The 16,424-nt window shown below is 43.6% G+C and overlaps 1 protein-coding gene across 1 annotated transcript; it reads right to left on the bottom strand.

The window, feature by feature from the left end:
* Positions 7,186-8,631, bottom strand: LOC107616409. Its single transcript, XM_016318370.1, has 2 exons — positions 8,501-8,631; positions 7,186-8,419 (listed from the first exon to the last, which is right to left on the bottom strand). The coding sequence occupies exons 1-2, from the start codon at positions 8,629-8,631 to the stop codon at positions 7,186-7,188; spliced, it is 1,365 nt and encodes a 454-aa protein (XP_016173856.1).

Genomic DNA, 16,424 nt, shown 5'->3' with positions numbered 1-16,424 from the left:
TTGAGGCTTATGCCTATTTATACTTTCAAAATAGGACTGTTCCATTATTTTTCAAATTTACTCGAATATCTAATTATTTAAATTGATCTAATTTAATTTAATTGAACTAGCTAGACTGATTCAGATTTATTCACAAAAACTCTTATCAAAACCGATCAAATTTTATCAGGTTAGTTTTCATTTCGTTTTCATTTATTAAACTACCATTTCATTTTATCCATGACAACAATAAAAAAGTATGGTGATTTACAAATTCAATCTAAGATGATTTGAATAACGAGTTTTTTATTAAAAAAAAGTGCCATAAAAAAAAGTGTTAGAATGGCGAAAAATCTAAAAGAGATTCCTGATAAAGTTGTGGAGTCAACTCATTAATTCGATTGAATTGGTTGATTGATTCATAAATATTAACAGAGCTCAACTTTCTTCCAATAAAAAAATTCATCATTCAAATCAACTTGGACTCAATTTATGAGCGATCAAATTTTTTTATTGTTATTATAGCCTAAAATAAAATCGTAATTTAGTACTTTCTTTCTTAAATCCGAATTTATTCAACTCGTGTAAACCTCTAACAATATCATCAATAATTGGATTTTTTGGAGGTAGTTTTAATCAGTCTGGGGAAGAGCAAGCCTCCCCTTTATATACCTGTCAGAGGTGGGCCCGATGAGAATAGGCCCATGTTTCCAGGGAGGTTATCCCCTAGCTGTGCATGAGCTGTCCTGGACGCGTGTCCGGGTCGTTGTGGGGCATGTGTCCGGTTCGGGCGGCATCCGGGTCGGGCCGACCCGCAAGGACTCTGGGCCAGGCCGTAACAGTGCCCCCGACGCGCCAGTGATGTTCGTGGGAGACATTGATGGCGCGTGATTTCCTCATTCGTGTGTTGTCGCCAGATCGGTTGTTCGTGGGAGTGACGTGCTCCCTGCGCGCGTGTCTCTTGGTTGCCAAGGCGACCGTTTCGTCGCTTCGTTCTTCGCGCTGAGCATTGAATGCTCATAATGGGTTACTAAAATTCCGCGTGTAAAGACCTTTTTACCCCTGGCTTCTTCGCGCTTCGTGTAGCGGTTTTTAAACAGTTTCTTATTTCTTTTGTTCCCACTTTTGCTATTCCCACTTTCTTTTCTCCCTGATATCCAAATTTCCTCCGTTTCAAGCGTTTTTGTGCCTCTTCAACCACTTGTTCGAGGTTCTTTGTGCTTCTCCAACCACTTTCAAGTTCTTTCGGTTAATTCAGGTATTTCTAGAATCCTTCTCTTTTCTGTTCTGTTCTGTTCTTGCGTGCTTGTTGTATGTGTTTGCCTCGCCATTTTTACTGTTGCGTTGCTACATGGCTTTCTGATGATAGGTAGAGTATTAGGGCAGGGGTACCATTCCAGGGTAGATTTTTAGGTGGGTTGCATGGTTCATATTTGATCTTAACTGTTCAGTAGGATGAATTATAGCTTCTGGGTATTTTCCGGGTTCCCGATCTCGTAGACTAATGGAGTGGTACCCCGCTGTAGGTATGCCTCGTGTCGTCTCCCGGGCTTTCCCTTCCGCGGCGAGCTATGATCCGTACGCCTGGGTAACCTCGGATGTAAAGGATTCGCCAAACCAGATGGATCTGGCGGAATTGACGGAGTTCCGGCAGGCCGGGTACTTGTGCGGGGGAACAGACGAAGAGGCCAATTATGAGACCTTCGTGCCTGCCCCCCATGAGCGGCTTTACGAGGTCAATCTTCACTCTCCCCGGATTGCCGACTGGATTTGGTTTTACAAATCCATGTTTACCCAGGTTGGGGTTCGCCTTCCGTTTTCCGAATTCCAGATGTCACTCTTAAATCGGATATCCGTGTCTCCGTCACAGCTCCATCCGAACAGTTGGGCTTCTATCCGCTGTTTTGAGATGGTGTGCGAGTATTTCGAGCTGCCGGTGTCGGTGGATGTCTTCCTTTTCTTCTTCAACCTTACCAACCCTTCCAAACAAGGGAAGGCGAGGAAAGGGTTCCTTTCTTTCCGGTCTGCCCAGGGTAGGAGAATATTTGGTCTGTTCGAGGATTCCTACCACGGGTTTAAAGATAAGTTTTTTAAAGTCCGTCCCGTTAGAGGTCGGCATCCCTTTTGGTTATCCTTGGAGGGGGAGCGCCTCATTCCCACTTACTGGAGCTTTGGGGTGGGGTCAAATTCTTTTATCAAGGTAACATATAAGAGGATGTCCTCGGTAGATAAGCAAATAGCCGATGTGCTATTTGCTATTTTCGAAAAGAACCCCGTAAATCCTTATCTCCTTATGGGTGAACGGGAGGCCGCCAGGAGCTATATCTGTGAGTCGTCTCGTTTCCTGTCTTTATGTTGTTTATTGTTGTTTGCTTCACACGGTCTAACGGCTGATGTGTTTGTTTGTTGCAGTGGAAATGTCTGCTACAGTGACTGGTCTTGAGAATCTGATGAAGACCTTCTTCTCAGAAAGCGATGACGAGAAAGCTGAGGAGAAAGATTCCGGGAAGTCGGCTGGACCTTCTGGAGAGAAGGAGGACCAGACTAAGCCCCCTCCCCAGGATACCGATATGTCCGGTGTGAACCCAGAGGGGGTGTAAGCTTCTCCTCCTCCCGAGGTCGTCGTGGGCGGGCACTCGCCTTCTGCTCCTCAGGTGGATGACGATGTGGAACTCATCCACACCCCTAAGAGGCGAAGGGCATCTTCGAGCCCGGAGGGGGCTCTTACCATCATGGAGAGAAATTTCGATGCCACAACTTTTATTGACTCGCAGCTGATTCCTGGGACAGAGGAGCATTTCCACGGGACCGACCTAGCCGGGCAGGCGAGATGGATGTATCGGACTTTGCTCCGGGGTGCCATGATAGCTCGAAAGGCTGAGTTCGAGTTGTCGGGAATGCAAACCCTCCGGAGGAAGCTCGAGTCTTCTGCCAAAGCAAACAATGACTTTAAGGCGCAGGTCGAGTTGCTCCAGAGTCAGTTGTCTGAAATGGGGGAGAAGCTCAAGGCATCCAAGGAAAAGAATGCGTCTGCCGAGGAGAAACTGAAGGCTTCCGACGAGACGGTGGCCCGTTTAGCCGAGCGAGAGATGACTTTGGAGAGCCAGTTGAACGCCGCCCAGGGGCGTGTGACAGCTTTGGAAAAGGAGCGGGACCAAGCTGTGTCGTCGGCGAAAGCCGCCAAAGTCGAGGTCGAGGAGCTCAAGAAGAAGCTGAAATCGACCAAAGAGCGAGGCAAGAACGCGATCTCTATGACTGAGGACGCCTTGAAGGCTCAGGTGAAGATTGTGGCACCCGACTTCGACACATCGGCTATCGGGGTCTTCAAAATGATTCAAGACGGCAAGATTGTCGATATGCCTAGGAAGTGACTTCTTATAACTTGATAATTTTGCTGTAGATTTGTTGAACATTTGTTGTGTATTTTGTATTTTGATACTTCGTAACATTTGCGTTGGTTTAGTCGTTTGGCCGGGTGGCCGTTACTCTCTTTCGCCTTGTTTTTTGTTACCGTTTTTTCGTGGTGGGCTCATTGCTTGTGCCCGTTTTGTCATTTTTACGTTGGTAACGATTTGGACCGATTTGGTCGTGTTGTCGCCGTGTGGGTTATGGCGATGGTCCGTCTAGCTTTCGGGGTGATCAGTCCCGGGTTGCCGTTTTAGGACGTAATCGCGTGCTACGCGTATCGGGAAGCAACAAATGAGTAGGGGAGTATTTTGACAAGTAAGAATTAATCGTCAGTTAAGCAAGCTTGTTAATATGGCAAGTATTCAATAAGGATAAATGGCTAAAAACTTTTTGAAAAATTAACATGTGCGCAGAACAAGCATACATAAGTCCGTTAGGGTTCCTGGTCGGTTTACCCGAGTTAGGAGTAGAACCTCCTCAGGTTACCTGCATTCCATGTTCTAGGAATTTCTTTACCGTCAAGTCTCTCGAGCTTGTAGGCACCCTTGCCAAGCACTTCTCTGATTCTGTAGGGCCCTTCCCAATTTGCCGCCAGCTTTCCTTCCCCAGGGGTCGGCAGACCTACGTCGTTGCGTCGCAGAACGAGGTCTCTTTCCCCGAAATCCCTCCTGAGAACTTTAGCGTTGTAGCGTAGGGCTATTCTTTGTTTCAACGCTGTTTCTGACAAATGGGCCATATTCCTCGTTTCCTCTACCAGGTCTTTTTCTACCGCTTCGTCTACACCTGCGAGCAGTAGCCGTGGGCTCAGTTCGCCGATTTCGACAGGTATCACGGCATCGACCCCGTATGTTAGGCGAAATGGGGTTTCCCCCGTAGCGCTTTGCTCGGTCGTTCGGTATGACCACAGGACCGAAGCGACCTCGTCTGCCCATGCGCCTTTCTTGCTGTCTAGGCGTTTCTTGAGGCCGAGTAAGATGATCTTGTTTGCGGACTCTACTTGTCCGTTCGTCTGGGGGTGTTCGACTGAGGAAAATTTTTGTTTTAGGCCGGTGAGGAACTCTGTGAATTTCCTATCAGTGAATTGTGTTCCGTTATCCGAGATGACGACATCCGGGATCCCGAATCGGGTTATCACCTGTCTCCACATGAATTTCCTGCAATTAGAGGAGGATATGCTGGCCAGTGGTTCGGCCTCTATCCATTTGGTGTAGTAGTCGATGGCCACTATGAGATATTTGACCTGTCCTGGGCCAACCGGGAAAGGTCCTAGAAGGTCGACTCCCCATTGAGCGAAAGGTCGTGTGGTCGTCAGAAGGCTCAATTCGGAAGCCGGCGCCTTGTGGAAGTTGGCGTTTTGTTGACACTTTACGCACTTTCTGACAAATTCCCTCGAGTCTTTCATCATTGATGGCCAGTAATATCCAGCTCGGATGAGCTTCCTCGCTAGGGTTTTGCCCCCGATGTGGTGGCCGCAACATCCCTCGTGGAATTCTCTAAGTACATAGTCCGTCTGGTCGGGGTGCAAGCACTTCAATAGGGGCTGGCTGAGCCCCTTTCTGAACAGTTGCCCTTGTATGATTGCATATCTGGCCGCCTCCCTTCTCAATGTTTTGGCCGCTTTCTCATCGTCAGGCAACTTTCCGAGTTCCAGGAAGTTTGTGATGGGGTCCAACCACGAGGGGCTTGACTCCGTCAAATGGAGGGCGACCGTTGGCTCCTTCACCATGCCTTGGATGAGAGACCGGTTACCCGCTCCTGGCTTCGTGCTCGCCAGTTTGGACAGGAGGTCCGCCCGTGTGTTCCTTTCTCTTGGGACGTGTTGGATCGTGACTTCTTGGAACTGACTTGTCATTTCTTTAACCTTTTCCAGGTATTTTTGTAGGAGAGGGTCCCGGGCTTGGTAGCTTCCGTTTACCTGTGAGGTGACGACCTGTGAGTCACTGCATACTTCGACCTTCGTTGCCCCGACTTCCCGCGCTAGTATTAGTTCGCTGAAGAGAGCTTCATATTCCGCTTGATTGTTCGACACGGGAAACTCGAACTTGGTTGATTGCTCGTAGATGATTCCTGCCGGGCTTTCTAAGATGACCCCTACTCCCCCGGACGTTTGGTTGGAGACCCCGTCCACGTGGAGCCTCCACCGTGTGCCCGTCTCCTCGGGGGAATCACCCGTTACCTCAACCAAAAAGTCTGCCATTGCCTGTGCCTTGATTGCGTGTCGGGGCTCATACTGCAAGTCGTATTGGGAGAGCTTGATGGCCCAGGTCATCATCCTACCAGCCAAATCAGGTTTTTGTAGTACTTGGCGAATTTTCTGGTCCGTCCTTACGACTATACGGTGACCCTGGAAGTATTGCCTTAGCCTTCGGGAGGAAGTTAGGAGCGTCAATGCCAGCTTTTCCAGTTTGCTGTACCTCAGCTCGGCTCCTTGTAGAGCCCTACTCACGAAGTAGACCGGCTGCTGAGCTTTCCCTTCTTCTCTTACGAGCACCGCTGCAAGCGCTTCCTCTGTTACTACCAGGTAGAGGTAGAGTGATTCTCCGGCCTTGGGTTTTCCGAGTACAGGGGGCGCTGCTAGGATCTTCTTGAAGTGTTTGAATGCCTCCTCGCACGCGGGGGTTCATTCGAATGCTATTCCTTTTTTCATTAGATTGAAGAAGGGTAGGGCTTTTGCTGCCGATGCGCCGAGGAAACGGGATAATGCCGTCAGTCTCCCCGCCAATCGTTGGACATCTTTGATACAACCCGGGCTCTTCATCTGGAGGATCGCTTGGCACTTCTCGGGGTTGGCTTCCACTCCTCTCTGAGTGATCATGAATCCCAGGAACTTTCCGGCCTCCATGGCAAAGGCACATTTGAGCGGGTTAAGCCTCATGCCGTGTTGTCGGAGGGACGCAAATACGCCTCCCAGATCTCTCAGGAGATCGTCTGGTCGTGTGGTTTTGGCGAGAATGTCGTCCACGTAGACTTCCACTATCTTGCCTATAAGCTCACTGAATATCTTGTTCATCAATCTCTGGTATGTGGCGCCAGCGTTTTTCAGACCAAATGGCATTACTTTGTAGCAATAGGTCCCTCCTGGCGTTATGAACGCCGTTTTTTCCTCGTCGGGTCGGTGCATCGGTATCTGATTGTATCCAGAATAGGCGTCCATGAAGCTCAGATACCGGTACCCCGCCGCTGCGTCGACGAGTGCGTCAATGTTGGGCAGGGGGTAGCAGTCCTTAGGACATGCCTTATTGAGGTCGGAGTAGTCTACACACATTCTCCACCTCCCATTGTGTTTCTTCACCAAAACTACGTTCGACAGCCAGGTCGAGTAGTCCAATTCCCGGATGAACCCTGCTTCAAGGAGGCTGGCCGCCTGCCTGGCCACCTCCTCTGCCCTTTCTTGTGACATCTTTCTCTTCCTCTGGGCCACTGGCTTGACTTCTGGTTTCACGGCCAGATGGTGTGACATGAGCTGGGGATCTATTCCTGGCATGTCGGCTGGCGTCCAAGCGAAGAGGTCGGCATTGGCTTTGATCATCTCCATCAGAGGCTCCTTTAATTCATGGGGGAGGTTTCTGTTTATGAAGGTGGACTTCTCGTCCCCATTACCAACCCTGAACTTTTCCAAATCCCCTTCTGGCTCAGGTCTGGGCTTGTCTTCTATCCGGGCGTCCAGGTCGGCGAGGAAGACTCCTGAAGCTTCTTTGGACTTTTTCCTGAGAGAGAGGCTGGCGTGGTCGCAGGCGACCGCCGTTTCCAAGTCTCCTCTGATGGATCCTACGGATCCGTCATCAGCCACAAACTTCATCACGAGCAGCTTCGTACTAATGGCAGCCCCAGGTCGTTGATGGTTTTCCTTCCCAAGATAATGTTGTAAGCTGTGGAATCTCGTAAGATTACAAAATCGGCCATCACAGTCCTTCGCCTTTGCCCTTGCCACACGGAGGTCGGGAGCGAGATGATTCCATCCGGCTTGATGAAGTGGTCTCCCAATCCTACGACACCGTGCTGGTGGGTTGCCAGATCGGTATCTCGTAATCCCAGAGCATCAAAGACATTTCGAAACATGATGTTCGAGTCTGCCCCCGTGTCCACCAGGATCCGCTTGACGAGGCCGGTTCCGACCCTGGCCGTGATGACCATGGGGGGACTTTCCGGTATCTCGTCGAACCACTGGTCTTCGGGGCCAAAGGAGATGGATGGGAGTACCCGAGAACTTCTGGCAGACGAGGAGGAGACTGCGAGGACCTTGGCGTCTTTTTTCTGTGCTGATTTCGACCTTGGGGCGGAGTTTCTCGCTGTTACTACGTTCACCACCGTAAGACCGTGGTCGTCCCTCTCTGGTTCTCGGCGTTGTCTTGCTGCCCGGGAGCTGTCTTCGCCTTCATGATCCCGATTGCGTCTCCTTGGCTCCCTTATAAGGTGGGAGAAATCGGCAAGTTTTCCGTCCCTGATTGCCTGCTCTAGGGCGTCTTTTAGGTCGAAGCAGTCTTGGGTTCTGTGTCCGTATCCCTTATGATATTCGCAGTAGAGGCTCTTGTCTCCACCCGTCCTGCCCTTCAGAGGTCGGGATTTCGTCAGTATCCCCTTCTCTGCTATCTGTTGGTAGACTTCTGTGATCGGTGCCGTGAGGGGGGTGTAATTGGTGAATTTTCCTATTCGGGGGAATGGCTTCGAGGCTTTGGTTGGGTCGCCGTTTCTGACGTGTTCCTTTGGTTTCTCTCTGCCTTCGTAGTGCCGATCTTGGTTGTAGGCGGGCTGCCGTTTATTGACAGCCACGACCCGGCTTACTTCCTCGTCGTTGATATATTCCTTAGCTACGCGCTGGATCTCCTGCATCGTCCATACTGGCTTTGTAGTAAGGTGCTTCCTGAAGTCCTCATTCAGGAGCCCATTCGTCAAGCATAAACTCGCCACTGAGTCCGTCAAACCGTCAATTTCCAAGCATTCGTCGTTGAAGCGGTCCAAGTATTTCCGGGTCGGCTCCCCGGCTCTTTGGGTCACCCCTAACAGATTGATCGGGTGCTTGGCTTTTGCGATCCTGGTTGTGAATTGAGCCAGGAAGGCATGGCTGATGTCGGAGAATTGGGTCACCGAGCCCTACGGGAGGTTATTGAACCACTGTATTGTAGGCCCCGCCAGAGTGACCGGGAAAGAGCGACATCTTACCTCATCTCCTACTCCTTCTAAGTTCATCCTGGCCTCGAAGGCCGTTAGATGCTCCAGGGGGTCCTGCGTTCCATCGTACCTCATGTCCGTCGGCTTGTCAAAATGCTTTGGCAGCCGGACCTCGAGTATGGAGCGGTGGAATGGGGTGGCCCTATTATCACGTGTCCCCGGGTGTTCGTTCTCCCTTCGTCGTTCTCCCGACGGGCGTCTTCGTCCCCTCGGTTCGTGATAAGCCGTCCTTCACGCCTGGCGTAAATGATGGGGTCTCGACTTCTTCTTCTGGCGCGTCCCCGTCCCCCTGTGCTTTCCGACTCGTACTGGGGGCTGGGTGTGCGCCTTGAGCGGCTCCTCGAGCGGGAATTGGTGGGGCTTTGCTCCAGAGTGTGTTGGTCGCGTTCTCTGTCTGCTAGCCTGCGTTCCAAGTCTTGCATCCTGTGGCGTAGCTCTTGCATTATCCTGGCGTGGTTGTCGCCAGTCCCTCCGAAGGGGCGTCTTTCGTGAGTCTGCGTCGTGTCCCTTGGAGGCGACCTCTGTTGTTGTCGAGTTTCCGTCGCAACGGCGCCTCCCCCAGGCACGGGGGGCGCGGCCTCGCAGCCTGTCCCAGTTTGGACTAGCACGAAGTCCATGGACGAGTTCCCCACAAACGGCGCCAATGTTCGGTAGGTCGGTTACTGAACGGTTCGGGTTGTGATCCGAGATGATGATAGGGGCTCGTCAAGTCGTGGACTGTCGGTCAGCGGAGTGCGAGGTCCCCAGTCCCCCCGAAGGGGCGTCTCTCGTGCGCCTGGGTTGCGTCCCTCAGAGGGGGATCTCGGATGTTGTTGGGTTCCCGTCCCGGCGGCGTCGCCTCCAGGTACGGCCTCGCGGCTCGCCTCCGTTTCGAGTAGCACGAAGTCCATGGACGAGTCCCCACAGACGGCGCCAATGTTCGGTAGATCGGTTGCTGAACGGTTCGGGTTATGATCCAGGAGGATGGTAGGGGCTCGTCAAGTCACAGACTACCAGTCAGCGGTATGCGAGGTCCCGAGTACTTCGCGTGAGAGGGGGGTGCCACCTGCAAAGACACTCAGACGCTCTTGTCAGTAAGGTGTGCAGGCGGATAGGGTGATAGAGTATGTAACGTACCTATGGGGGAGAGCAAGCCTCCCCTTTATATACCTGTCAGAGGTGGGCCCGATGAGAATAGGCCCATGTTTCCAGGGAGGTTATCCCCTAACTGTGCATGAGTTGTCCTGGACGCATGTCCGGGTCGTTGTGGGGCATGTGTCCGGTTCGGGCGGCGTCCGGGTCGGACCGACCCGCAAGGACTCTGGGCCAGGCCGTAACACAATCTAATTTAGTTATAATTTTATCAATATTAATCAATATTATTACACAATGAAAAATATTACATAAATTTTCTAAAATCATATTTTTATGTAATAGTACTAATTTAAATTAGTCTAATTTAAATTAGTATTGATTTATCTAATTCAAACAGAACTCATTTAAATTACATAAAAATATGCTTTTAAAAGATGCAGATAACATTTTTCAATTTAATAAAATTGTGTAATTTAAACCTATATTTAATTTAATTATACATTTTACCCTTAAATTTATTCTTATTATAATATGGTACGAGAGTTACGATATCTTTGAATTCTTTTGCTGCTTCGCCGATAAAAACACCATCGTTCTACTCTTCTCCTTTCGAGTTCAACGAACCAAATTAAATCCTACTGCCAACCGCCATCGAATGCGAGTCCACGTGTCCCCTAAAGTCTGCTACATTTCTCTCCATTGATAATCTCCCAAGCGTGACCTCAATTGTTCAATCCGTGCCAACAAATCATCGAGTCCTTGTTCATTAGGTTCAATATGTGCCTGCCTCCTCCAACGCAATTTGCTATGTTGCGCATTGCCCCAACTCATAGTTGACCGATACTTCTGTTGATCTCATCTTCTCACTGAGTTGTCTGCTGACATGGCCCAATCTAGCAATGACACATGTTGCCCTACCATGATGCCAAATGTCTTACTAAATTGCTGACATTATATAAAAAAATATTGAATAACGTCGAATTTATTGTAAAATTTAGCGATGGACATTATCGGTGAATTTAACCGCAAATTTTCAACAATAATGAGTAAAAAATCGTCCCTCGAATAAGTTATATATCGTCGAATTTAAAGTTCTATAATTAAATTTGACGGTAAATAGAGGCACAAAAATTGATTTTGTTAGCGCCAATTTTATTGTCAGATTCTCTGTCGGAACAAAATTTAGTAAAACGCAGCGTTTAGGCAATGATGAACACTTTATCGTTGAATTTTTTTCTCCGATAAATCCAACAGTAAAATTGAAGTAAAATTCAAACATAAAACCCTTTCTCGTCACTTCTGTAAACTTTCTCTCTGTCTTCTCTTATTCTCTCTCTTGTCTCTCTTTCTCTCATCTCTCTGCTCCGTTGAAGCTGCCTCCGTTGCCACCACTTGAAGTTGCCAGTCCCTATCGTTGCAAGTCGTTGTCACTACTATTGGAGTTGTCTCCGTTGCTGCCACTGTTAGTGTTTGTTGTCGTCGCCGGAGGTTGTCACCTTCTCGCCGTGACTGTCGTCTCCTGTCACCACCATGCTTTTACCATCCTGCAGTTATCGTCAGATGTAATTTTTCTACAATTTTTGTATTTTTCTGATTTTTTTTTGTCTGTTTAAGATTTTGTTAGATATTTGAAATTAAGAGTGCTTAAGCTGTTAGAAGATTTTATTTGAGTTTAATAAATGAGTTTCTTTCAATTGTATTGAATTATATCTGTTAAATTTAGGAAATAATTTTGTTATTGATGATGACAAATATATATTTAGTTGGATTAAAAATCCAAAGTTAATTTGATAAAGTATGTGTTTGTGCAGGCTCAAGCTAGTTTGAGCAATCCAATAAGAGAAATAATTTGTCTATACTGTTGCTACTTGGACAAATACAAAAATGAGGCTGCTGGAGCTTCATCAATTTGGATAAAGTCAAAATTAAAGAGAAAGTGATTCATTTTTAGTTAGCATCAAAAAGAAAAGGAAGAAAAAGTCAAATATTTGAGGCAAAGCCAAATCAGAATCTGAATTGATTCAAAAAAATGTAACAAGTGTTATCATTTTTATCCACACAAAATAGCTACTTAAAGCTACTTTGAAGATGATGCACAAATTTAAAAAAGAAGAAAGAGAAACGATTCTGTTTTCTTTTATTAAAATAAAGGGTAAAGGATTAATCTTGGGATCAAAACTTAAGATTAAGGATATTAATCTTCCAAGCACTTTAAAAGCATCATGACCTTGACCCTGTTGCTGTTGCCCATCTTCTCTTCACTTCGGGGCATACTCTACTCAGTATTTTCTGCTTTGATTTTTTAGGAGAAGAAAGACTTAGTTATTTCAATTTTCAGAAGTTAATTCTACAAATTAGCTCTAGTTTTGGAGGCTATCACGACCCGGTCTGGCCATGGCTTAGAAAAGTCATTCTCAACAAGTCTCAAAAATAAATTTTATTAAAAAATAAATAAATTTTGTTACAATATTATCAGCACACACTCAACTATCAGATTTAACTCAAATTCAGCATAATTACAAGAAACTCTAGTTTTAGATTTACAACAAAACATAATCTAATAATTTCATGTAACTTTCAAGTTAGTAAGACTATATATACTAATGTTTACAAAACAAACTACCTCAAATTATTGTGGTCAGACCTTCCTGTGACGTATGGAGCACTTTAACAAATCTAAAGATTTATCAAAATGTTTACACAATACATCATGATCTTGAACAATAAAAGCCCACAAATTTTAGGAAATTAGAGTGAAACTGATCGAACAAGGATAGGATCAAGGCTCTTGTCTAAAAAAAGAAAGAACAATAGAGTGAATTTTGTAACTCAATGATAAACAAAACATCCATAGTCCACACGAGACAATTGTATAAATATTACACATTTGGCTAAAATAAATCTATTATAGTAATAGTGAATAAAATATATTCAAACAAATAAGCAAATCCACTATAATATAGGTATAGAAATATATTCCAACGCATAGATATTTTAGATATCAAAATTCAGGCTTTCAATAATTTTTTATGCAAAAATAAGCAGAAGGTTATTTAATCCAGAAAATTTTTCAGAATAAGAGACAAAAATTACACTTAGGTAATTTTTTCTTTGTATGAATTTTGAAACAGACATGTTCTACTAGTTTTGTGGACATGAAATAGATAAGTACCATTTCATCTCATATATCCTGAAAATGTAATTATATCGGATCAAGGTGCACAAAGTCTAGCGCCTATTGCCACTAACTAAAGTTTCTATCATACAACCTTCCAAAACCTCTTTTATACATATAAAATATAATTAGGCTAATAGTTGTCAAACAATTCAAAAATGCAACATGAATCAAGTACTTATATATATTAGAATTTCATCCAAAATGCAATTACTCCAGGAAGTATTTATTTGTAACTAAACATTTCATTGTCAAATTCGATTAATTTCAAAGCAAAATATTATGTCTCATGTGAAAATTTTATTTTATAAAATAACTAATATAAATAGCGTGCTAACCATTGCTTTTGGAATTAACTTTTAATAATTATAAGAATTATATGATATTAAAATCTAACTATGAATATAGAGTTTACTGACAATTTAGTCGCAAAAGACTAAAGACCAACACTGAAATGCCATCAAATTAGACATTAGGGTTAGAATCCAAGTGGTTGAAGAGGTTTGAATGTGGCTTTGGACAGGAGTAGTTTCTGGCGAACAAGACAAAATCGTAAGCATCAATGCAACATAGTAGATTAGAGGTTAACAAAGCAAGAATAGTGAATCCTACCACCACCATCATCGAGCTGCATAATCTTTTCCGCCGCTGGTAAGCTTGCCTCGTTGTTGTCAGCCTCTGTAGCTCTGCTCCATTGGCGAACCTTCTCTCTACTTTGAAGCCACTTCCATCTTCCTCTCCACATTCCACTGCTCATTACTACTCTCTCTTTATCTTTTGTTTATGTCTAATCAATGCCAGTGGTAGTAACTTCTCTTTACGTTGATATCGGGGTCGTCGTCGCTTACCTCTTCCTCTCTTTTCTCTCCACCCAGTTCTTTCTCTCTTCCTCTCATATTTTCTTTCTCCTTCGTCAATCTCTCTCTCATGCCCTCTCTCTTTTTTCCCCTTCAAATTCAACAGTTGTGACAGTGACAGCCTTACTCATCACCGGTGCCACCTTTCTTTTTCCTCTTCTTTATTTTTTCTTCTTTTCCTGTTCTCTATCATTCTTCCTTATCTTCTTGTTCTTTTTTTTTGTTTTTTTNACAATTTTGTTTATTTACTTATCTTCTTTATTTTTGACTTATTACAAAGGCATTAACCCTATATAAAAGGGAGTAATCAGCCAAAAATTAAAGCAAGGAGAGTGAACCCAAAAATTTGAATTTTTATAATATTTCATCACTCAAAGCTTGAAATTTTAGAAGCAATGCATCTACACTAAAGGAAGCATTCTGTCAAGATGGAAGGCAAATAGAGAGGCTTAAATATGGTTTTTTCATAGTTTTTAAGCTATCATATTTCTTCTCCTTCATGAGGTTATACTGTATATCTTACTTTCTCAGTTTATCTTTCTTTGATTTCTTATGGTAAAAGATAATTTGTGAGGCATATGAAAAATCCATTTGAGAGAAAAGAAAAAGAAAGTTAACTTGGAGAGAAAAATCATTATTATGTCAAACTCTTTGATGTATTTCTATTTTGTGTCATGAGGCTGAGAGGTTTTCTTTGCTAAGTTGGATGAGCACTTAGTGTTGAAAGTCTTGGGAGTGAACTTAGCCGAAACAAGTTTGGTTAGAAGCTTGGGTAATTCCGGATAGGATTAGAAAGAATCATTGGGAATTGGTGTTTGCAATCTTTGAAAAAGATAGTGAAAATTCTATCATAGTTGTGGTGGAAACTGGATGTAGGTCACATTGCATAAGGTGGTTGAACTAAGATATATTGCTGTGTTCTTTTCTCTTCTCTGCTCTGTTTTATTTCATTCGTTATGAGACAAAAATAAATTGTCTCCTTCATAATCGATATCATAGACACAATAGTAACAAAGTTGTAGAATCTGTTTTGGTGTTCAAGTTTAAAATCATAAAAGTAAACCCTAAATTTAACCCCATTCTCTAGGCTATTGAAAATTTTTAATATCGTTTATTTTTGTTATGTCTGTTGTTAATTTGGTGAAATTAGAATCATGTTTTTATTAATTCCAATGTTACATTTTGCTTATTCCTTCCAAATTACTTTCATTTGTGAATTTAATAAGTTGTCTTTTTATTAGGATGGTGTTATTTTCTCTTAGATCAAATGGAGTTCTCCATTTTCATAGTTTGTGCAATCATATTTCGGGTTGGTTTTCTGCCTCTGAATATATGAGTTGTTTAAGTTTAATGTCGGACTTACTTTTCATAGGATAGAGTTTCAGGACAGAAGTGGAAGAAGGTTGCCTAGTGGTGCCTTCTCGAAACCATTATTTGTTAGAAAATTGTGGAATAATAAGAGGTTACGCACTAAAACACAGTTAGGAATTGATGTTGGGTTGAATATGTACTTGATTAATGCTTGCAACTATTTTGTATGTGAAAATTTGATAAATTTTTTTAGTTGAGGTCTCTGAATTAAGGAAAAACTACACTAATTTTTTGTTAAAACTCTTGTTTGGTTTGTAAAAACAATAAAAATTAAATTTGGAAAAAGCTTCTAATTATAGATGAGAAATTCAGCTGAAATTTCTAAAAATTTAAATATATAATTGAATGATAAAATTAAAAATAAAAGTCTTTTAATCGGCTTTGAAGTTTATAGATTAGTTCAAATTTTAATTTAATTTTGATATGTTCCACAATGTAGCTCTTTCTACTTGACTTCTTGTATTTTAAGTAATTTTTGAATCTGAATTAATTCCAACTAACTTTGTTAGAGGTAGTTTAGATTTAGAAAACTTTTTATGTTTGCAAGCATTAGTATTTAAGCAAAAAGTTTTATGCGTGTAGATTCTTTTGCATTTATGGTTTTATTTTTGTGACTGGTGTTAATTGGTATGCTCTTTGTAGACGACAGGTAGAGGTGTCACGAATTGACCTTGCAGGAGGGGTAGAGGGATGGGTACACAAGATCAGCCGTTCATCACAATCCCTAATTCCAACTACGTAGGTCCTGCTGTTGTGCCACCCCGACCATCAGAAAGTCGTCTAGCTACTTCATTGGAGTGGACTCCTCCACCACCTCGACCCGCTTAGTAGCCCACTACTTCAATGATGATGCCACCTCCAGCGACAGAGACAGTAGTGTTGCTAGAATTCTCTCACAGATCTTAGCTCGGGTTAATTAAATTTGCTGTCGGGTGTTCTAGTGGAGCACTCGAATACTAATTTTCTGAATTTTATTACTTGAATTTGATGAATAAAGTAAAGAACAATGAAAAAAATTAGAGAAGAGTAAAAGATAGAGATGATCTCTCTAGTTTTTAGAAAAAGTCTTCTTGATAGAAGTGGATTGAAGTCCTTTTATAGTCTCAAATTATTTTAAAAGAGGAGTACATTGCCTAATGATTACAATGTTATATTTAGCCTATTCTTTTTATTTCAAGACTTATTATTAAATAGGATAGATGACAGAAAGTGTTTTTGGTATTTCTATTATTTTAAGTCTTTTTAACTAAAAATGAGGGTAGAAAGGAAGTTGATCTATATAAAATATAAATTAAGGTAACAGTTCTGACACTACTTCGAGTATTCGTGATAAGGAGGTGTTCAAATAAAAAGATACTCATAAAATAATATTTTTTGAAAATAATTTCTTT

The sequence above is a fragment of the Arachis ipaensis genome, chromosome B09 (assembly GCF_000816755.2).
Source record: "Arachis ipaensis cultivar K30076 chromosome B09, Araip1.1, whole genome shotgun sequence".
Taxonomy (NCBI): Eukaryota; Viridiplantae; Streptophyta; class Magnoliopsida; order Fabales; family Fabaceae; genus Arachis; species Arachis ipaensis.
The sequence above is the reverse complement of the archived record's forward strand: the minus strand, read 5'-3'. Positions and strand labels throughout refer to the sequence as shown.

Excerpts from the sequence above, each read along its gene's own strand:
- LOC107616409 (XM_016318370.1), bottom strand. The coding sequence starts at position 8,631 with ATGAGGTACGATGGAACGCAGGACCCCCTGGAGCATCTAACGGCCTTC. Across the intron at positions 8,420-8,500 it reads CTGGCGGGGCCTACAATACA|GATCGCAAAAGCCAAGCACC; the intron begins GTGGTTCAATAA and ends ATTCACAACCAG.